This window comes from Rhinopithecus roxellana, chromosome 20, assembly GCF_007565055.1.
Source record: "Rhinopithecus roxellana isolate Shanxi Qingling chromosome 20, ASM756505v1, whole genome shotgun sequence".
Lineage (NCBI taxonomy): Eukaryota > Metazoa > Chordata > Mammalia > Primates > Cercopithecidae > Rhinopithecus > Rhinopithecus roxellana.
Window position 1 is genome coordinate 80,638,132 of NC_044568.1, and position 22,978 is coordinate 80,661,109.

Genomic DNA, 22,978 nt, shown 5'->3' on the forward strand with positions numbered 1-22,978 from the left:
GAACAACCTGAGCAACAAAACAAATTAAAGTGGTAGTAAATTATAACCCAAAGTATAAAATACATATCCATGTGTCTACACTGATACAAATACATGATTGAATCAATACATAAGTGGGGAAGGAGAGACAAATCTTCCATGAGGAATAATTCCAAATAGTTTATGTAGATATTCTTTCCGCTCAAGGAGGTAGAACATAACCCCTACTCCTTAGATACGGTGTGAATGGTACACAGTGACTTCTTTCCAAAGAGTACAATATGAAAAAAGGGGAAAATAAAATAATTTTATAGAGGAGAAACCTGTCCAATACTACCTAAGCCAGGTGATAGTTTAACATCAATAGCGATGAGTCATCATAGTACGTACCTTTGCTATGTTATGATGAGAATGTCACTTTACCTCGGTGATTCCCCTCACCTCCAAACCCATAACCCCCATCTAATCATGAGAAAAATATGAAACAAATTCCATTTGGCCAGGCGCAGTGGCTCATGCCTGTAATCTCAACAGTTTGGGGGGCTGAGGCAGGCAGATCACCTGAGGTCAGGAGTTCGAGATCAGCCTGGCCAACATGGTGAAACCCCGTCTCTTACTAAAAATACAAAATATTATCCGGGCATGGTGGTGTGTGCCTGTGGTCCCAGCTACTTGGGAGGCTGAGGCAGGAGAATCGCTTGAACCTGGGAGGCAGAGGCTACAGTGAGCCGAGATTGCACCACTGCACTCCAGCCTGGGTGACAGAGCAAGACTCTGTCTCAAAAAAAAAAAAAAAAGAAGAAGAAGAAGAAGAAGTCCATTCTACAAGATATCCGACCCTGTACTCCTCCAAATTGTCAGTCATCAATAAAGGGAAAGTCTGAGAAACTGTCACAGGCAAGAAGAATCTAAAGAGATATGACTAAAGTCTAAGTTTAATGTGGTACCTAGATATTTTGAAACAGAAAAGACAAATAGTAACATATCAATATTGATTCACTCACTGTAACAAATGTACCATACTAATATGTTAATAATAGGGAAACTGGGTCTGGAGGGTACAGGAACTCTCTCTACTATCTTTGCAGTACTTTTGTAAATCTAAAACTGTTTCATGGTAAAAGGTTTTAAAAAATTCATTGTTTGAGGCCAGGCGTGGTGGCTCACACCTGTAATACCAACACTTTGGGAGACTGAGGCAGGTGGATCCCTTGAGGTCAGGAGTTCAGGACCAGCCTAGCCAACATGGCGAAACCATATCTCTACTAAAAATACAAACATTAGCTGGACATGGTGGTTCATGCCTGTAATCCCAGCTACTTGGGAGGCTGAGATGGGAGGATCACCTGAACCTGGGAGGCGGAGATTGCAGTGAGCTGAGATCATGCCACTGCACTCCAGCCTGGGTGACACAGTGAAACTGTACCTCAAAAAAAAAAAAAAAAAAAAATATATATATATATATATATATACACACACATATATATACACATATGTGTGTGTATATATATATATAGAGAGAGAGAGCGTGAGAAGCTCTTTACCTACTGTCTGGAACATGGTGTGTGCTTGACAGAACAACACTATTTGACTATCTAGTGCCTTTCTGGGCTACTCCTCCTTGAGATATGCTTTGAAGGAGTCACTGTGTTGCCTTTCCTTTAAGACAAGCCAGAATGGTCTAGTTTCTGACAGTTAATATTTGTCTCCTCTGCACGGAGAAACTTGGAGCATTCTCTCAGTGTTTGTAACTGAGCATTTTTACCTTCACTGGCTCTATCTGAATTGTATCCATTTTCTTTCCCTGTTTAGTAACTAAGATATACCACATAACAACAGGAGTTACATGGTGGCTACCTTGGTGCAAGTCTGCCAGATACTTCCAATTAGAGTAATTGTATCTTAACCTTCTTTGAAGATGGTTGTAGGATATAGGAGGTTCCTTCCCTGTCTTAGGAAGGAGAGCACAGGACACCATCAATTTGTCATTTGCGGACCGAGGGTCTGCATGGAAAAACAGCATCACAGAAGCGCAAGTCTTCATTAGTTATTTCGAAGGGTCATAATGAGTTGCGCTTATAATGAGGTGGGGAAAGTTTTCTTGTGGCATTGGATAAGGAGTACTTTTCCACAGAGGTGGGTAAGGTATCTCTGGGGATGGGGAATGTCCAGAAGGGAACTTCTGAGAGCTAGACATGTTACTGGACTCCGTCTATTGCTATGACTGTGGAAAAGAAATTATATATATGTACTGGGCGAGGTGGCTCACGTCTGTAAGCCCAGCACTTTGGGAGGCTGAGGTGGGCAGATCACCTGAGGTCAGGAGTTCAAGACCAGCCTGGCCAACATGGAGAAATCCCGTCTCTACTAAAAATACAAAAATTAGCTGGACGTGGTGGCGCATGCCTGTAATCCCAGCTACTCAGGAGGCTGAAGCAGGAGAATCACTTGAACTTGGGAGGCGGAGGTTGCAGTGAGCTGAGATCTCTCCACTGTACTCCAACCTGGGCGACAGAGTGAGACTCCATCTCCAAAAGAAAAAGAAATTAATATGTGTGTGTATATGTATACATATATACTTGTATGTATATGTACACATGCATACCTACATATATATACACACACATGTACACACATGCATATTTCTTCTCTCAGCTTGACAAGGGAAGTATTTGCAGACTATAACCTAGATCTCATTCATGCTGCATTTTTTCGCTCATCCTATTGTTCTAGTTTTCTTGGATTCCAACCTGGGCTTATCTCCAATCTGCATTTTTTTTTTGTTTCTCCTCCCTAGCTGAATATATTTGTGGAAAACTCACAAAGCAACTGAGTTGCCAGGTCTGGTCTCTATCTTCCTGTCCAGTGAAATGAAAATGACATTTAGAAAACCTAGTCACAAATGTCTGCTTAATAAATTTTGATTGCTGCCCTGAAACTGGATTTTAATATTTCTGAATATTCAGTGCCTGGAAACTAGCAAAAAAAAAAAAAAAAAATGGCTATCTAAAACTGCCAGAAATTTGCTTTACGTGGTTCTTAATGTGAAACTGGAAATGCAACTTGGGGTGGCCTCACTTCTTCTTTTGAAGGGGATCACTTTGGGGGGGTCTTATGGTTGTGCCTACTTATATTAAGTAACTACTCACTGCCCCTGACGTGTCTCAGGACTTGGGAGAAATAATCCAAAAGCAAATACTTTATAAGGGAATATCATGTAGTCTGTTTAATAATATAAAAGTGTGTCCAAAGATACTCAGTGAGGAACATCTCTGTAGAATTATTAGTTTTTCTTCAACAAAGTGTTTAGCGTTTTCCCTGGCAGATCTGGAAACAGGGTTTGAGCCTAGTAGGTTGAGTCTGGGACTGACGGATCAAACAGATGACCGAAAGGACTTATACTGGAGGATAACAGGCTTTGAAGGTTCAACTCTTTAATTAGACAGTCTAGTGTTTGGGATATATTTCCAGAGGTAGGGGACCCTGCCATTGAGACATAAGTTAGCTTACTAGCATCCTTGGGCACGCTGTAGCCAATTTGTTGTTTGAAATTTCTGCTGTAGCTCTGTAGAAAACTGAGGGGCAATACCTTTTCCATCTTAAGGCAATACCTGGGTTTACTGCATGGACAGCCTTCCCCAGTTTCAGCTTCCCCGAGGAAATCCGAACAACAATTGCCTTAATCAGGACTCTACATTGCAAGTGGCAGGAGCCTTACAAAACACACTCTTTAGAAAGGGGCTTCTCTGTCTCCTCAGCTTCTTTCCTGTGGGTGTGATTCTTACTCTTTCATAATGAAGAAAGATTTTCTCCACATGGTAGGTTCAAATTCACTTGACTTCATGGCCTTTTCGTTGTTTGACTCCAGTGGTTCCAAGTAGAAAAGTTGATGAAAGAACTTTTGATTGGCCCAACATAGATCACATGCTCTCCTCTGGTCCAATCATTATAAGAAGAAGGAGGTACTGAGATTGGTCTGATTCAGGCCCATGCTCGCTTCCATGGCCAGGGGTCTGAATTACTATATAGCACAGTGAGCCCTTGTTATTTGGGCACATACTCACCTGCTTTTCAACTGCCGGCTCTTACATCCCTGAGCGAGGGTATCTCTGGCCACTGGAGCTTGCTTTGCCTGTGAACATGGGAAGTTGCGAGTGCTAACGAATTAATGTCTCCCGGAAGCAGCCCTCAACCAATGACTAATAGGAGTTTGTGTGTAAATACTAAGGGCTCCTTTGCCCTTGGGGTGACATAATTTTGAGGCATGCATTCGATACCATTTACCAGAATTCCAGAGTGGGATTAAACGCCAGTCGACCACATTGCATCTTGCTTGGCATTGCACTCTATTTGCTTCTTGTTCCCTAACTCCCCCATGCTTTTGCTACAAGTATTTCCTGAGATCGCCTGCCAAATATGCTTGCATTTGAGTTCTTTGGTATGCTGCTTTATCGCCACTTGAGTTGTGTGATGAGCTGCCAATCATGGTAACTGTCTTAGTTTGTGTTTCCCCAGAAGTCACTAAGATAAGGACTGTGTACAAAAACAGTAGCTATCCACCAAAAAATATGTCATGAAACACACACACACACACACACACACACACACACACATGGCAGCATACAATGAGAACTTAAACAGTAAGCCGTTTCCTGCAGGACCAATACTTGGGAATAAAACATGGCTGGCCTGACATGCCCGGGGGGAAGCAGACAGGAACCCTGGTGGGTTGGCTTTGGAGAGGAGAATGTCAGAGGATCTTGGGTTCCAAGGTATAGTGAAAGCCATACCTTATCAACACCTTTTCTACTGTTACTTTATTAATCCTGGGACTCTCCCATGGCACCTGAATCTCAGCCAAAAAGCTATCATGGTAGAAGGATGCATGCATCTTTGCAGACGTTGGCCAGAGACTGGGTTACTTGGCCCTTATGTTTGGTGACATTCCATTTAACACTTGGGCTTGTGTGATGGCCCATGCAGGTAAAGTGATAAAAATACTCTCCCTACCCTCATGCCTCAGCTAAGGTATCCCTGCCTCTTTCCATTTGGGTTTGTTGGTTTCTAAAGCCAAAACTTTTTCATATACATCAGGGGTTGAGTTATCTAAAAGCAAAGCCTGGGAAAGGGATTCAGATGCATGTGACTCTGAGGGAGTGCTCTTCAGGTAACACATAAATACACACCTCTAAGATTATGAGGGAAGCACCTTGGAAAGGTTAGAGAGCCAGCCACACAAAAATGGGGTTTCAGGCAAGGTCCAGATTCAGGGGTTGTCAAACTATAGCCCTTGGGTCAAATTTGGTACTACCTGTTTTTGTAAATAAAGTTGTATTGGAACTCAGCCATGCCCATTTATATGTTTGTCCCATGGTATCCATGGGGATTTGGTTTCAGGACCCTCCATGGATACCAATATCAACAGATGCTCAAGTCCGTTATAAAAAATGTCATAGTGTTTTCATATAACCTACTCATATCCTCTCATATACTTTAAATCATCTCTAGATTACTTATAATACTAGTACAATGCAAATGTTATGTAAATAGTTGTTATACTGTATTTTTACTTGTATTATTTTTTATTGTATTTGTATATTATTATATTTTATTGTATTGTTATTTTTAATTTTTTTCTGGGTATTTTCAATTCACAGTTGGCTGAATTCTAGGGTGTAGAACCTGTGGATACAGAGGGTCAACTGTCTACCCTCTAGGGCTGCATTCATGCTACAAAGGCAGAGTTGAGTAGTTAAAACAGAGACTGATGGCCTACAAAGTCTAAAATACTTACTCTCTGGCCCTTTACAGAAAAAGATTGCCTACCCCTTACTCTAAACTTGTCCCAGTCCATGTGAACTCTGGAGTATCATCATTTCATAAAGTTATACCCATGTTGAGACAAGGGGCTGGTCTTTGGACGTCAGCGTCAGTGGGACATTGGTTGTTGACCACCTGAGGACGAGATGGGTGAAGCATATTGACCCCAGGACAGTGGCTTCCATTAGCCAAGAGTAATTCTCTGTGTACTGAAGGCAGCTATGAGCTGTTAGCAGCCAACATTTGCAGCAGCTGGGAAATGGGGGTACATGCTGGATAAAGGGGATCTTTCAAGACACCACCAGCATCCACTGCAGTGCATACCTGGATGGACACATGTGCTTCATGAAGCCAGAGGGAACCTGTACTTTCCACCTGAAAGTGAGCCATCATTATCTCACAGTGATGGGATGGATAGACAGGAGGCGAGAACCAAATGGGAATGGAATCTCCCATTTGGTTCTCGCCTCCTGTCTGTCCATCCCGTTGCTCTCAGGATGAAGAGAGGAACCTTTACCAATGTTCACTGGGTCCTGCCACCCTCTCCAGTCCCACCTCATTCCACTTTCCTCACACTGTATTCTCTAGCTGTGCATGGCCGGAGCTCGGAGGGCAATTCCTTCTGTTGCTGAGCACACCAGTTTCCATCCAGCTCCACAGCTTTTGCTCATGCTGCTTCCCCCGCCTGAAATACCCTCCCTCATACCTTCCACCTTCCACCACACTGAACTATCATAACAACCCTCCTTCCTGCAGATCTCAGCTCAGAAAAACCTTGAATCTCTCTTTCCCTGAATCTCATTTCCCCTCAAGTAGCCAGTATTCAGTTTGTTTGTCTTTACATATGTTTCTGTCTTACGCAAACCCATAGTATGCAAAAATATACACATAGATTTTTCTTTTACTTCACAAAAAATACTATACTATTTGCTTTCCTTTAAAGTTTGCTTTTTTCCCTTTAACAATATAAACCATAAGAAACTGTTCAATTTTTCATTCATTTTTTTCTGACACCTGAATGATATTCCATCCTATGTGTACATATTATGTATATCATACGTATTATAATAATTCATTTAAGAATTCCCACATTGATAGGAGTTCAGATTGTTTCTGTGTGAGTGTTTTCATTTTACAAACAATGGTGCAAAAACATCTCTGAACAAATATCCTTACATTCTGATGCTTATATTTCTGTAGGCTCAATTGCTAGAAGTGGTATTGTTCAGTCAGCATATACATATGATTTACATTTCAATACTCAGTGCCTGATTTCTTCCTGCAAATATAGCAAATTGCATGTCCACCAGCAGCCTTAGGAGGCCTCCCTGTACTCAGTATCTCTGCCGGTACTTATGTCCTTCAATCCCTTTAACATCTGCCAATCTCTTGGCAAAGGAATGGCTTCTCCTTGTTCTTCTGACTTGCATTTCTTTGACTGTTACTGAGGTTGGGCATCTTTTTGTACAAATATCGTTTCAATGACAAAAATAACCTGTCTACTGATAGGACCTTAACATGTTAGTTTAACATGTTTTTGAGCACATCCTTTGAGGTGATGTTGGAAGAACACCTACCTGTCCTCATTTGCTCTCCAGTAAAGATTATAAACTCAGTTGTGTCCCATGCATCTGTGAACCCTCTGCTGTTTTGCAACTTGAGTCCCTAAAGGGTGGGGAGAGTTTTGGTCTCCAGGGATGTGGTGATAGGAGGGAAAGTAGATGGTTCTGCCCTCTCTGTGACAGTCTCCTTCTGTGTCTTCACTTCCAGATGCCACCCAGATGAACAACGCAGTGCCCACCTCTCCTCTTCTCCAGCAGATGGGCCATCCACATTCATACCCGAACCTGGGCCAGATCTCCAACCCCTACGAACAGCAGCCACCAGGGAAAGAGCTCAACAAGTACGCCTCCTTAAAGGCAGTCGGTAAGGGTCTCCTGATGGATCATTTTTTCTTTCTCTTCTTTCCTGTCCTTTGCTGCTTCTTGTAGATCTCTTTATCTCCAGTTTTCTTTCCTAATTCCTTTTTCTAGCTCTTATTTTTTGTTCCGTCTTTCTGCTTTTCTCTGCCTCTATCTCATTTTCATTCTCTCTCTGTCTATAAATATGTCTGTCTGTCTGTCTATCTATCTATCTATCTATCTATCTATCTATCTATCTATCTATCCATTCATTCATCCATCCATCTGCCTATCCACTCTATCCATTCATTCATCCGTCCACCTATTCACTTATCCATCCATCTATCTGCGTACATATGTATTATCTGTCTGTCCATCCATCCATCCATCATCCATCCATCTACTTATTCACTTATCTATCTACCTATTATCTGTTGAATCTATCTGTCTACCTATTATCTTATCATCCATCTATCATCTATCAATCCATCCACCCATCCATCTATTCACTTATCCATCTATCTACCTACCTATGTATTATATATCTGTCCATCTATCCATCCATCCATCACCCATCCATCTACCTATTCACTTATCTACCTACCTATTATTTATTCTATCTATCTATCTATCTATCTATCTATCTATCTATCTATCTATTATCCTACCATCTATCTATCTATCATCTATCAATCCATCCACCCATCCACCTAGTCACTTATCCATCTATCTACCTACCTATATATTATCTAACATCCATCCATCCTTCCATCCATCTACCTATCTACTTATCTATCTATCTATATATTATCTATCATCAATCATATATCTATCTATTATCTATCTACCTATTATCTATCTATTCATCTATCATCTATCTACCTATTATCTATCTATCTCTCTCTCTCTCTCTCTATCTATCTATCTATCTATCTATCTATCTATCTGTCTGTCTGTCTGTCTAAACATCTATCTATCTACTCATCTTCTGGGTCTCTCTACCTGGGACACAGGTTTCTAAGGATCAGAGACCCTCAGCTGCTTTCTCTGACCTAGAACAAGTTCTACATTGCCGTGTAAGGAAGGGTGGCTGGGCGAGGGGCACATGTGCGGTGAGGGCTATTTCCTGGGGAGGAGAACCTGGATGCTCATTTGGTCCCACCGACACTTTAACACCTTTACCATCTCCATCTACCCTAGTTGATCCTCAGGGAATATTGACATATAATCAAGGTCTCTCCATCTCAGAAATGCCTTACACTTTAGTGGGTATGGGTAACACCCTTCACCTGCATAGTCCATCCCATTTCTAAGAAGTTGGTGAACAATGCACATTCCTATCCCAGGCAACTTCTGCTCTTCAGGATTTAAATATTTACTGGGGTGGGCAGTCTGGAGCTACTACTAATTGAGTTCTTACCAAGTGCAAGACATTGAATTGAACCCTTGTTTTCTCATAGTGATTCCAAGGTGAAGACACAATGATTATCCCAATTGCCAGATTAGAAAACTGAGACTCTAAGAGGCTAATATAACTTGCCCAAGTCAAGCAGCAGTGGGTGACAGAGCTGAGAATTGAACTCTATTTTTATCACTCCAGAGCCATTGCCTCCACCACTGCCCTGGTTCCTTCAGTCCATTCTTCAATTTAAACATGAGGGGGTATGATAGTAACCCTGACAGTGACTGAGGCTCCTGAACAGTTTGCTCATAAAAGGGTTCTATCGGATAGAAGTAAGAGCCACAGAAAGCGATTCCTGACTCCTGATTGACTGTGGCAATCTCAGGTTCCCTAAATCAGTGGTTCTCATATGTGGATGCCAATTACTAGAATCACCTGGAGAGCAGGTAAAATATAAGGATGCCCCAGGCCCACCTTAGAGATTTCAATTGAACTGGTTGAAGATAAGATTCAGACATGCGCATGTTTAAAGCACTCTGTGGCTGTTTCTAGTGTGAAGCCAGGGGTGACAGCCGTTCATGAAAACCGCTTCATCAGCCCCACATCCAGGAATACCAAATCCCGTTTCAAGTGCTTGCTCTGAATTTCCTTTTTTTATTATTATTATTATATTTTAAGTTCTAGGGTACATGTGCATAATGTGCAGGTTTGTTACATATGTATACTTGTGCCATGTTGGTGTGCTGCACCCATCAAGTCGTCAGCACCCATCCACTCGTCATTTACATCAGGTATATCTCCCAATGCAATCCCTCCCCCCTCCCCCCTCCCCATGATAGGCCCCGGTGTGTGATGTTCCCCTTCCCGAGTCCAAGTGATCTCATTGTTCAGTTCTCACCTATGAGTGAAAACATGCGGTGTTTGGTTTTCTGTTCTTGTGATAGTTTGCTAAGAATGATGGTTTCCAGCTGCATCCATGTCCCTACAAAGGATGCAAACTCATCCTTTTTTATGGCTGCATAGTATTCCATGGTGTATATATGCCACATTTTCTGAATCCATTCTGTCACTGATGGACATTTGGTATTGATGGAACGTACCTCAAAATAATAAGAGCTATTTATGACAAACCCACAGCCAATATCATACTGAATGGGTAAAAACTGGAAAAATTCCCTCTGAAAACTGGCACAAGACAGGGATGCCCTCTCTCACCACTCCTATTCAACATAGTGTTGGAAGTTCTGGCTAGGGCAATCAGGCAAGAGAAAGAAATCAAGGGTATTCAGTTAGGAAAAGAAGAAGTCAAATTGTGCCTGTTTGCAGATGACATGATTGTATATTTAGAAAACCCCATTGTCTCAGCCCAAAATCTCCTTAAGCTGATAAGCAACTTCAACAAAGTCTCAGGATACAAAATTAATGTGCAAAAATCAGAAGCATTCTTATACACCAGTCACAGACAAACAGAGAGCCAAATCATGAATGAACTTCCATTCACAATTGCTTCAAAGAGAATAAAATACCTAGGAATCCAACTTACAAGGGATGTCAAGGACCTCTTCAAGGAGAACTACAAACCACTGCTCAGTGAAATAAAAGAGGACACAAACAAATGGAAAAACATACCATGCTCATGGATAGGAAGAATCAATATAGTGAAAATGGCCATACTGCCCAAGGTTATTTATAGATTCAATGCCATCCCCATCAAGCTACCAATGAGTTTCTTCACAGAATTGGAAAAAACTGCTTTAAAGTTCATATGAATTTCCTCTTCTAATGATCTTAATTGTTCTTTACATTCCTGTGCATTGTTACTACATGGGGGAAATTCCTTTCCTTCCCTTCTCACTATGTGCTATGAGATCTGTTTTCTTTCCCTGTCTCAGAGGAGAGATTTTAAAGCCAGGTTTTCTACTTAACCTGTTCCTTCTCTGAGTCTATTCCTTGGGGAGCTAGAAGGAGCCAAACAGATGTGAGTTCAAATCCTAGCCCTACTACTTACTATCTGTGTAGCCTTGGGCAACACTTAACCCCTTTTTAAGGTCTCAGTCTTGTAATCTGTAAATCTGTAAAATGGGCCTAAGGATGCCTGTGATGACTTATATTGTAGCCTGGTAAAGGACCTTCATTCAATATATATTTGTCACCTCCCTTCTCCAGAGCTCCCTGGTCCTGTTTCTAGTAGCCCCATGGATGAATCCTTTTCTGATTTCCATCTTAGAGCATGCTCAGATATCATAGGAAGGTCTTCTTTTTTCTTTTTTGAGACAGAGTCTCACTCTATCACCCTGGCTGGAGTGCAATGGCATGATCTTGGCTCACTGCAACCTCTGCCTCCAGAGTGCAAGCGATTCTCCTCCTTAGCCTCCCGAGTAGGTGAGATTACAGGCGTGCACCACCAGACCTAATTTTTTTTTTTTCTTTTTTTTGTATTTTTAGTAGAGACGGGTTTCTTCATGTTGCTCAGCTGGTCTCAAACTCCTGACCTCAAATGATCTGCCTGCCTCGGCCTCCTCAAGTGCTGAGATTACAGGTGTGAACCACCACTTTTGGCCAGGAAGGATTCCTTAAACATTCCCCTTTTCCAACATGGAGTCCTCACCTTCCAAGCAGAATTGAGTGTCAGAAGCTCCAAAGCATTAGAATAATTCACTTTGAGTGGAATCCTGTTTATTGGTGGAGGTCCTTCTACTCTTTAGTTATTCATAAACTTTATTTATTTATCTATTTCCACATAGTTTTGGCTCCTGGAAAACTCTGGGCAGGCAGAATACCCTACAAACCGTGTACTTTCCTTTATTATCAACTGTTCATCCTTTTTTCTTCCCCACTGCCAAGCCCCTCAATGGAGATGGGATGGGAGATACTTGCTGATTGATTTCAGTATGAAATATGCTAATCCTGTTATAAACTAACACCAGAACCCAAAGCACTGACACAACCATGTGTCTAAGATGCCTGTGGTAACCATAATCAACACACATCAGATTCACAAAACAAGCATTTTGGTGCCTAGCATAGGGCCAGGCACTTACTAGGTGCTTAGCGAGTGTTTGTACCAGAAGTCTATCTTTGGGAATTCATGTTCCCTGATATCTTAGGATTTCCAGATGGAATCATTCAAATAGTGACTGAGCCAAATTTATAATACCAAGGACACAGGATGTTCAAACTGACACAGGCTTTTCTAAATCTGAAGTCTTGTAAGACCCTATATACTGGTCACCCATGTTTCACACTGAATTTCTATGCCCAGCTCAACCCTCATTATGTCCCATGACAACAGATTCCTTCTATTCCGTATTCCCTGTTTGCACAGCATATGCATCCCAACCACATTTGAATGTACTCAGTATCACTAGGAAGGGATGAGGGCTGTTACCTCGGAGAGCAAGAGTCACGGCATCTTCGCCAGTGTAACTGTGGAAGCCTTCATATGCTATTTGGTGGCTCACTTCCCTTTCTGAGCCTCCTGGGAGGCTCAGATAGATGTTAGATAGATGTTATTTATCATCTAACATATGCCATTTTATTGTATTCTTTAGGCATTTACAAAATCAACCAGGCCAGGAGTTGAAGACCAGCCTGGCCAATATGGCAAAACCCCATCTCTACTAAAAATACAAAAATTAGCCAGGCGTGTTGGTGGGCGCCTGTAATCCCAGCTACTCTGGAAGCTGAGGCATGAGAATCGCTTGAACCTGGGAGGTGGAGGTTGCAGTGAGCCAAGATGGTGCCCCTGCACTCCAGTCTGACACCCAGTCGCTCTCTGGGAAAATAGCAGAGGGATATTCCAACAGAAATTCCCTGATTTTCTCCAAGATTTATGTGGGGCTCCTCTACATAGCAAATGTCTGCAGTGCATTTGGGATTAAATTTTCAGTGTGAAAATCATTTCACACTCTTTGAGTAACCCTCTGTTCATAAATCAGGAACTCCTGAAATGTTTGTTGAATGAATGAATGAGCTTGTCTTCGACAAGAAAAAAAAAAAAAAAGAATAGCTTGGTTGTAAGGAAGCACCCTTATACCTCCTAGAAAACTCTGAAGCATCCCACGTGGGGCACCTTCCCTAGTCCTAGATGTGGTTGATGTACCCCCTCCTGTTCTTCATCCTGTTTTTCTGACCATTGTGAGAGTTCTCAGGGCTTTCTCTGAGACACAGACGGTCTTGTGAATCTGAAGGGCCAATGCAGAGTAGACTGAGGGGTTGCTTGACTCAATGTGTTAGCCAGGAATCCAGCATCTGCCTGCACAAATAAAATGCAGATCCCATAATAAATGTTCTTTCAAGGGTTCTTTGTTAAAGCATAATGTGATCATGGTGTGAATGATGAAATGCATTTTATTAATGAACTCATTACCATCCAGGAGAGGAGTTGTTTAAAAAATGGTTTGCCGTTGAAAGTTCTGCAACCTCCGATAACTAGATTCGTTTTCTAAATATTTCAATCCAGAGAATAAGGAGAGGTTAGACAATCTTTAGGGTTAACGGGTAAGCTCAAAAATACTTCTGGAAAATAAATTTCTCTGGGAAGCTTTAATATCCAGAGCACTGGGAAGATGATCAGAGGCTCTGTCTCACTCAGACTCTAACCGTACTTAGCTATATGACTTTGAGCAGGTCAATGAAGCTCTTGGATTTCAGCTTCTTCATATGAAAAATGAGAAAACTGAAGTATAAGATGTCCAAGCTCCATTTTAATTTTAAAATTAGAAAATTAAATAATTCTACTCATTCTAGTTGTTAGAATGCCTTAAATATGTCCCATTCATTTCCTGCCAACTCGGGGAAAAAAAGGTTTGAATAAAGGATGGTAATGTTGATTGTTTCTAAGACAAATTCTCCCCAAACCTGCCTTCCTTTCTCTTTTGTTATATTTTATTTTTGTTTGCTTGTTGGGATCACCCTCATTCATGTGTAAAGGGACCTCTTTTCTTTTTCTTTTTTTTGTTTTTGTTTTTTTTTTTTTTTTTTGAGATGGAGTTTCGCTCCTGTCACCCAGGCTGGAGTGCCATGGCGTGATCTCGGCCCACCGCAATCTCTGCCTCCTGGGTTCAAGCGATTCTCCTATTGAGAGATTTGGACATGCACCACCTAGTCATACATGGCATGTAATTGCAGAATGGTTTCTGTTCCCAAGGGGTTCACTGCCCAGCTCTTGGTAAAATATTAGCGCACACTAGGGAAGTGTCAGGGGCTAAACCATATAGGACTTTGTACCAGAAGGGATGATGACTTTGAGTTATTCCTTCAGTTCGTTCATTCATTCTCCAAACATTAAGTCTGGTTTTCCTTGACTGCAGGTCCCACTGAGTCATGAACCAAGTCTATCTCATTCGTCAATGTATCCCCAGTGCCTAATGTCATGTGGGGTGCTTAGTAAGGACTCCCAACACCTATTTATAAAACTAGTGAATAATGTCCTAAGAGAAGCACCTCATCTAGCCTGAGAGGGGGTCTAAGAGAATCAGTAGGATAGCGGAATATAGCATAGCCTCTGGAATTGGTCAGGGCTGAGTTTAAGACCCAGCTTGAACATTTATCAAGTAATTGCAGAAATTATTTAACTTCCTCAGGTCTCAGTTTCCCCTTCTGTAAAATGGAGATAATAAAAATACACAGATAATGGCTTCGAAAATTTGATGACATAGTGCGGGTAAAGTTCTTAGCCTGATGCATGTCAGTCCTCAGCAAATCCTGCAGCATATTAAAGACCCACACCAGAGTTATCTGCGGTCAGGATTTTCCCCTGATCTCCGAGATACACTGGTACCTGGATTAACATGCAATTGCCCACGTTTCATTTTGGGGGAGGAAGGGTTGGTTCCATATTTTTTACTCTGGTCTGATGGGAAAGACATAAATGAAAGTTAACTCATGTCGGAGATCTGATAAAACAAGCAGGTAAGCAAGCAAACAAACAAACAAATGGTTTTTCTAAAGTGTCCTAAGGACCCTCAAAGAATCAGTCCAGACCTCTTCAAGTTCCCCATCTTCAGGGTGGACAATAAAGGTCAATGCCCAGGCATATAGATACTGTAATGCTATCCATCAGAGGAATATTATATTTCAATACAATCCATCAGAGAAATATTCTGTTTCACTCAATTGACTCTTCTTACTAAAGCAAAATTGTAATGTGGATTTAAACATTTCCCACCAACGTCAAGGTTGAGAATGTGTCTTGTTATAGACAGAACCAAAAATGTAACCTGAAAATCCAGTTAAGCATACAAGTTCCCTGGCCTGAGGTGCCCATATGGTTACAGTATGGGAGCCTACCTTGTGGTTCTTCATAGGCCAAAGTTTGCAAGACAGATGTCTTTATGAAAATATCCCTAGGCCGGGTGCGGTGGCTCACACCTGTAATCCCAGCCCTTTGGGAGGCCAAGGTGGACGGATCATGGGGTCAGGAGATGGAGACCATCCAGGCTAACACGGTGAAACCCCATCTCTACTAAAAATTAGCCAGGCGTGGTGGTGGGCGCCCGTAGTCCCAGCTACTCAGGAGACTGAGGCAGGAGAATGGCGTGAACCTAGGAGGCAGAGCTTGCAGTGAGCAGAGATCGTGCCACTGTACTCCAGCCTTGGAAACAGAGTGAGACTCTGCCTCAAAAAAAAAAAAAAAAAAAAAAAAAAAAAAAAAAATCCCTAAAGTTCACTTGGTGGTTCAGAGAGGGATGATTGGTACTTCCAGAACTAGAAAAGATCACCCTTTCACCCTTTTATGTAATTCCTGATGGGCTTTGCAAACAGAAAGTTGCCTGCACATTGACATTTATCTTTCATTAACCCCTTGTCCAGTTTTTCCTCTAGGTTTCTGATTATTGAACTCCTAGGTGACCAAAGATTCCTGATTATGTGCCCTTAAGATGGCTCAATGCAACCTTGGCCACTGAGTATGAGAAAGAGACAGGATGTACCAGCATCTTTGATAAAATGCTGTGTGCCTTCATTTCTAATTCAAAAATTTAATTTTATTTTAAAAAATTGTCTGTGTTGCTATATGACAGATGATTGACTATTTGGCCAGAATCACAGTGCGTTTTCCAATAGTGCTTTTTCAAACAACAGCAACAATATACTTCAATATGGCAGGAATTCCCTCTTTACTCTTGGAATCCTGAGTGAAAACCCTAAGAGCCATACATGAGGCACTTGGCCATGGATTGGACTCTACTAGTTTAATTTCTTTTGAAGTTAGGTCAGAAAGGGGGCTAACATCACTGAACTCATGAACAGCACGCCTCTAAGCGGGGGCGTGAGTCCCTCCATTTTGCAGAAGGGGAAACAAACTTAGCATAGTTATTTCCCCATAATCCATACTTTTAGTAAATGGCAGAGCCAAGACTCATATTCAAGAGTGCTTGACTTGGAATCCTATGTTCTTTCCATGAAACTATGCTGTCTTCTGCAGAGAAATTTCTGGCATCTAAAGTATGTAACCAGGCAAAAGAAAAGTTGGGAAAGCCTATCCCCTGCTCTTCTGGGGGAAGGAGAGCTTACCAAGGTACTCATCATTTTTCTTTGTTTGAAAGTAAAAGTTTGGCTGGGCACAGTGGCTCACATCTATAATCCCAGCACTTGGGGAGGCTGAAGTGGGCAGATCACTTGAGATCAGGAGTTTGAGACCAGCCTGGCCAAATCACTTGAGATCAGGAGTTCGAGACCAGCCTGGCCAACGTGGTGAAACACCATCTCTACTAAAAATACAAAAATTAGCCAGGTGTGGTGGTGCTCGCCTGTAATCTCAGCTACTGGGGAGGCTGAGGCAGGAGAATCACTTGAACCTGGGGGGCGGTGGGGGTGGAGGTTCCAGTGAGCCGATATTGCGCCACTGCACTACAGCCTGGACAACAGAGCAAGACTCTGTCTCAAAAAAAAAAAAAAAAAAAAAAAAGAAAGTACAAGTTTCCCAATGATGCTGAGTATAATTGAAGTCTAGTGTATTTGAGGTATGCGGTATTGGCGGTATATTTTACATACAGTGAAATACACAGTTCATAATCTTACAATCGTGTGATTGTTAAAACACGAAAGCATACACTTGGGTAACCACATCCCAATAAAAATGAGAAATGTTTTCGTCACACTGAAAGTTCCCTCATATCTCCTTCCTTTTAATAACTTAGGTCTACTTCCTCTTAATGAGCATTTTTCATCCTCGAAGTATTTTTCTAATATCCATGAGTGCAACCAAGTGCACAGTGGAGCCTTAACTACATGTTCCGTAGCCTATACATCATCTTATTAAATGTCCTATAGTCAATGAACTTATAAATGAAAATTCATTATTGTAAGAGCTAAGCCCCATCTGAGGTAATGGGGACAGAGGTGACAAAAGAATGGTTCCTGCCTTCAAGGCAAATAGTGTTGGATTTGATTAGGGGTTGAGATGGCTTCCCTGGAGTCAGCGACTTAGTGGCTCAGTCAGCCTGTGGCCACCCACACAGGAAGAACTGGGGTCGCACCACTATTTCCAGATGACCCTGGCTATGAGGGAGAAGAGAACCGAATCATCCTGGGCAGGCTTGACTCAGTTTTAACTTCCTCACTCTTCTGTTGCTCCGGTTGTCCGTCTTGTGAGTGATGAGGGGTGTACATTTCGGATCCACGGGGGGGATGTGGCGATTTGAGCATCCTTTGGCACGCCTGGGGAGGCCAGCCAGAAATGTTTAAATGGGGCTAGATCTGTGCTTTGTAATCATTCAGATGACAGACTGTTCCCTGCGCCTTCACTCAGCCTGATATATCTCTGGAAATGGTGCCAAACTGTTGAGGACTTGGTCTTTCCAGGTAGATGCCTAAGAAAGGAAAGAGCTAGGACCACATGCTGATTGGCCACGTCTCCAGCCAATGAGGAGAGGTCTCGTGGGTAGGTTTGCCCCACTTTAAGTAAAACCCAATCTTACAGAGAAGAACTATCAAAAAGATGCGAGGTTGCGGGGGTGTGGGGGGAAGGGGGTGGGTTGGGTTGGGTATAGCCTTGGCTAATTCTCTGTATCCTTTATTTTATGGAAGGAGTCATTATGGAATTCTGTTAATAATGTTAGATCCCCCAGGGCTCATTCGGGACATCTGAAAGGGAATTCAATTCGGATAAACTGATTTATAATGAAAACTCCAGCCACATACCTGTTCTGTAAAGCAATGTATTACTCATTATGGGATTCTCAGATAACAAGCTTGATCTCGTTACTGTTTAGAAGAATTTCCCTACCTTAGAAAGGGTGACTCTGTGGATAAAATTGAATGCATTCCTTCATTCAGTCATATTTTCCAAACACAGACTGTGTATTAGGTACTGTGGTAAGGTAGCCCCAACCCCACAGGGCCTGTCACTCAGCATTTAAAGTTGCAGTCAGTAGAGCCTGTCCCAACCTTGAATCTGGGGCTAATAATGTGCCCCTTTTCAGGAGAGGGGATTGCAATGGAACACGATCAAAATCTACCTCTTGTCATCAGAGTGTAGTCTTGAGCTAAGATTAGCTCATAGAACTCAAAATTTCCTTTTTTTCTAAGCAGGTTGAAATTTACAGCCAGATTTTCCACCTAAGAATTCTCTTTCTGTCTTACATAACTGAACATATCTAGGCCTTTTTCAGGAGGCTTCTTTTGATCTTCTGTTGGGTGTTAACATGATGTTGCTTCAAGGCCTTGCAGAAAGAGGTACACACATAGCTGTGTTTTCACACGTGGCTCCCTTCCCTGTTCCCTGGGTCCCCTGAGGCCTGCCCCTGCTTAGAGGCTGCAGCAGGGGCAGCCAACAGCACCTGGGTGTGAGGACATAGTGAACATGGGTGCCCTGCAAATAGATCATCGGCATCTCTTGATTGTTATTTTTTTAGGAAGTTCTGATGGTGACTGGGCAGTGTCGACACTTAAGTCACCAAAAGGTACTGTACTGCTTTTTCTAGCTCTTTCGTCCAGGTGTTGTCAAATTTAGCATTAAATCATGAAGGGATAGAGAGTCCTGGTGTCTGTGTGACCTGTGCACATGTGTGTCTGCATAGGGTGGCATCTGCAAGTCCGTCTGAGTTCCAGTGTGTAGGTGTTTGTGTGTGTGTGTGTACATCTAGCAATTGTTGGACAATGTGCTACCCCTCACTTCCCAATATTTGTTGCCTGATGGAAAACATCACTATGAGAAATCATGCCAGGTAAGGTGAAATGTGTTAATTTTTCTCAGAAAGCTGCAATGGCAAATGGCAAAACACAAGGTAAATTAATGGGGGCGGGGCGGGGGAAGAACACAGCTTCTGAGGGTGAGATAAACTTAATGAAGTTATTGGCCAAGAGTCTTGGGAATGATTAGCCTTTTAGAGAACAAAATGCTATTTTCAGCTTTCCTGGGACAGCGTGGTGAGCAGAGAGGGTTAAGAAGTTGGTCGACTTGAGTCTGTGAGTTCCCAGCTGGGTGACCAGACCAGGTGGCAGCTATCATTAATTAATTAGCTCCCTACTATGTGCCAGAGGACTGGCCCTTTACATCATTTTATCATTTAATTCTCTGATGATAAGGCTGTGTAGGCATTGTCTTCCGCATTTAGAAATGAGGACGTGATGTCTAAGTAAGGATAAGTCTTGCTGGTCTAGAGTCATATGACTATTCAGTGGTAGAGCTGCAGTTTGAACCTCTATCAGTCTGACTCTTATTCTAAGCTATTTTCCACTGGGGTGTAATGGATGCGGCTCTTTTTAGAATAGACCAGAAACACCCTTCTCTTTATGCTTTGTTGGACTTGGTGGAGAAGTAGCTGACCTAAGGAGGTGGAGGCAGAACTATATATGTATTTGTTTATTTGTTTATTTATTTATTTATGAGATGGAGTCTCACTCTGTCACCCAGACTGAAGTGCAGTGGTGTGATCTTGGCTCACTGCAACCTCTGCCTCCCAGGTTCAAGTGATTCTCCTGCTTCAGCCTTCTGAGTAGCTGGGATTACAGGCACATGCCACCATGCCCAGATAATTTTTGATATATATATATGTGTGTGTGTGTGTGTGTGTGTGTATTTACATATAGTAGAAATGGGGTGTCACCATGCTGGCCAGGCTGGTCAAAATCCCACCCTCAGATGACCCACCTGCCTTGGCCTCCCAAAGGGCTGGGATCACAGGCATGAGCCACCGTGCCCAGCTGGTAGAACCCTTTAATGAGCTTGAACTGGGGAAAATTAGGAGGCATTGCAGGGATATAAGCAAGAAACTGGTGTATTAGTCCGTTTTAATGCTGCTGATAAAGACACACCCAAGACTGGGCAGTTTACTAAAGAACAAGGTTTATTGGACTCACAGTTCCACATGACTGGGAAAACCTCACAATCAAGGCAGAAGGCAAGGAGGAGCAAGTCACATCTTATGTGGATAGGAAAGAGAGAGCTTGTGTAGGGAAAGTCCCATTTTTAAAACCATCCAAACTTGTGAGACTCATTCACTATCACAAGAACAGCGCAGGAAAGACCCACTTCCATGATTCAGTCCTCTCCCACCGGGTTCCTCCCACAACACGTGGGAACTGTGGGAGTTACAATTCAAGATGAGATTTGGGTGGGGGACAGCCAAACCATATAAACAGTCATGGCCATTTTTTTTTTTTTTTTTTTTTTTTTTTTTTTTTTTCCCCTCTCAAAAGATTATTCTAGCTTCTAAGTGGAGACTGGATTAGGGGACTGTGGACTAGAGTTGCGGGCACCCACTGGAAGGCTCTTGCAGGTGGGTGGTGACCTGCCCTGGGGTGGGTAGAGGACGGAGAGAAGAAAATGGAGTGGAAGGATCATTGAGAGTCTGCAAAACATACTGACTGAGGAGGAGGAGGAGGGACCATGAGACCAATGGCTCTCACGTTGTAACCAGCTTGAGCACGCATCAGCATCACTCGGAAGGTTGTTACAAACCCAGATTCCTGGGTCTCACCCAGGAGCGCCTGATTCACTAAGCCTTGGATGGGGTCTGTGGAGTGGAACTGCTAACAGGTCCCAAGGTGATGCTGATGCTACAGGTCTGGGGCCATACTGTGAAAATGACTGCAGTCAAGATACCTTTCGGGGGAAACTAACACTGTGATTTGTTCTCCAGATATCTTTTTGTAAGTTGAAGGTTCTGAAGAGGAGAGTTTGACCAGGGCCCCAGAGGCTCAGAAATATCCTGAGTTGTTGCAGGGAGGAGAGTGCATTCTATTCCCTCATTGGGAAAGAGAGCTTTACATCAGTGTGTTTAATGAGAATCCCCTGACTACCTGGCTGTTGCCTTGAGAGAGACATTTTTGGGTTTTGCATTAGATAATAAGTATTCACATGTCAAAGTCCATTTTTAGAAACGCAAACAATTTGGAACATGACAGACCTACTAATTTGAGGCATTAAGTTTTTTTTCCCTCCCTGTGAAAAACAAAGCCATTATGATCCCTGTGATGGCATTTGGAGGCAGTCTGCATTTCTGTCCTTATATCATCCTTTTGTCGTCTGATGCATTTGGAACGTATTTCAGGATAGGTTAAAAGCAGGGAGCTGTTTTCTACCCAATCCAGGCTAACTTCACCTGTCCTGCTAAAGGCACCTTTATCCTGCCTTGTCCAGGGAGAGGAAAAGGGGTCCCAGTGAGAACCAAGTTCCTCTGGGGTCATTGGTCTGCCTCTAGTGTTCTCTACTCAACCTCTAGACCCAGACTCTAGATGAGGTATGGTAGCAAGGTTGGGGAGTTTGTATGCCCCCACCTTCCACATTCTGTCACTTTCTTAAAAGGGAGAGACAGGCCAGGCGCGGTGTCTCACGCCTGTAATCCCAGCACATTGGGAGGCTGAGGCAGGCAGATCACCTGAGGTCAGGAGTTTGAGACCAGCCTGGCCAACATGGTGAAACCCTGTCTCTACTAAAAATACCAAAATTAGCCAGGCATGGTGGCACGTGCCTGTAGTCCCAGCTACTCAGGAGGCTGAGGCAAGAGAATTGCTTGAACCCGGGAGGTGGAGGTTGCAGTGAGCCAATATCATGCCACCGCACTCCAGCCTGGGTGGCAGAGCGAGACTCTGTCACAAAAAAAAAGAGACAAGTTGGATATGATGGGCTTAGACTCAGACACACATGGGTTCCAATACAGGCACCATCATTTGCTAGTCTTGTTATCCTCAACCTCTCTGATCCCCTATTTTCTGTTCTGCAAAGTGGAGACCATCATGTCACCTCCCTCCTAGCTTGTTGTGAAATAAGATGTTTAAAACACGTGTCACAGTACCTGGCATAGGGAAAGTAATAAATGCATGCAGGTTACGACTGGTATTAGTAGTACTGTTATTATCAGGTGAGCAAATTAAAGGCTCTGAAAAGCCTTGTGGTAATAAAAACTGGTGAACTCTTTTTAACCCACCATTTCCCAAACACTTTTGACATCTGATCGCTTTGCTCTTAAGGAAAACCAGTGAGCATCTTAACATTCAGTGGCATTAATGTTGCTGGGAACCCACTTTGGGAACATAGGGCATGGGCAGAGAAGTAGGCAGAGGTTCAGGTGTCACTGGGGAGCAGAGGGTGTCACTGGGGGAGATGAGAAAAGGAAGTAGCTGTCAAGAAGAAAGGACAAGGTCCTTGAAGAGACAAGTTTCTTACTGCCACCTGCATTGAAAATGACTCCCTTTGGAGTGTGTCTGCCAGGACAGGAAATGGTAAACATCATCCTAGTTGGTATGATTTATTTTTCACTACGTAGGGCTTCCCATGCAAGTTGCCCCCTAGTGGCCACTGCTATTGATCCTCCCACACTCAGCCTTGGCAACACTTGTCACACCTGTTTAAAATACACCCTGGAAGACACCGTCTCAAGCCCAGCAGGCTGTCTTAATCGAGATGAAGCCATGTCTTTGGAAATCTGTT

At 42.8% G+C, this 22,978-nt stretch overlaps 1 protein-coding gene across 1 annotated transcript in view; it reads left to right on the top strand.

Annotated features, from left to right (window-relative positions):
• SHISA9 (shisa family member 9) overlaps positions 1 to 22,978 on the top strand; it is a 341,495-nt gene that overhangs the window by 299,013 nt on the left and 19,504 nt on the right. The window contains exons 3-4 of the mRNA XM_010358680.2: positions 7,570 to 7,725; positions 18,960 to 19,007. Coding sequence (XP_010356982.2) covers positions 7,570 to 7,725; positions 18,960 to 19,007 — 204 coding nt within the window. The remainder of the gene's footprint in view (positions 1 to 7,569; positions 7,726 to 18,959; positions 19,008 to 22,978) is intronic.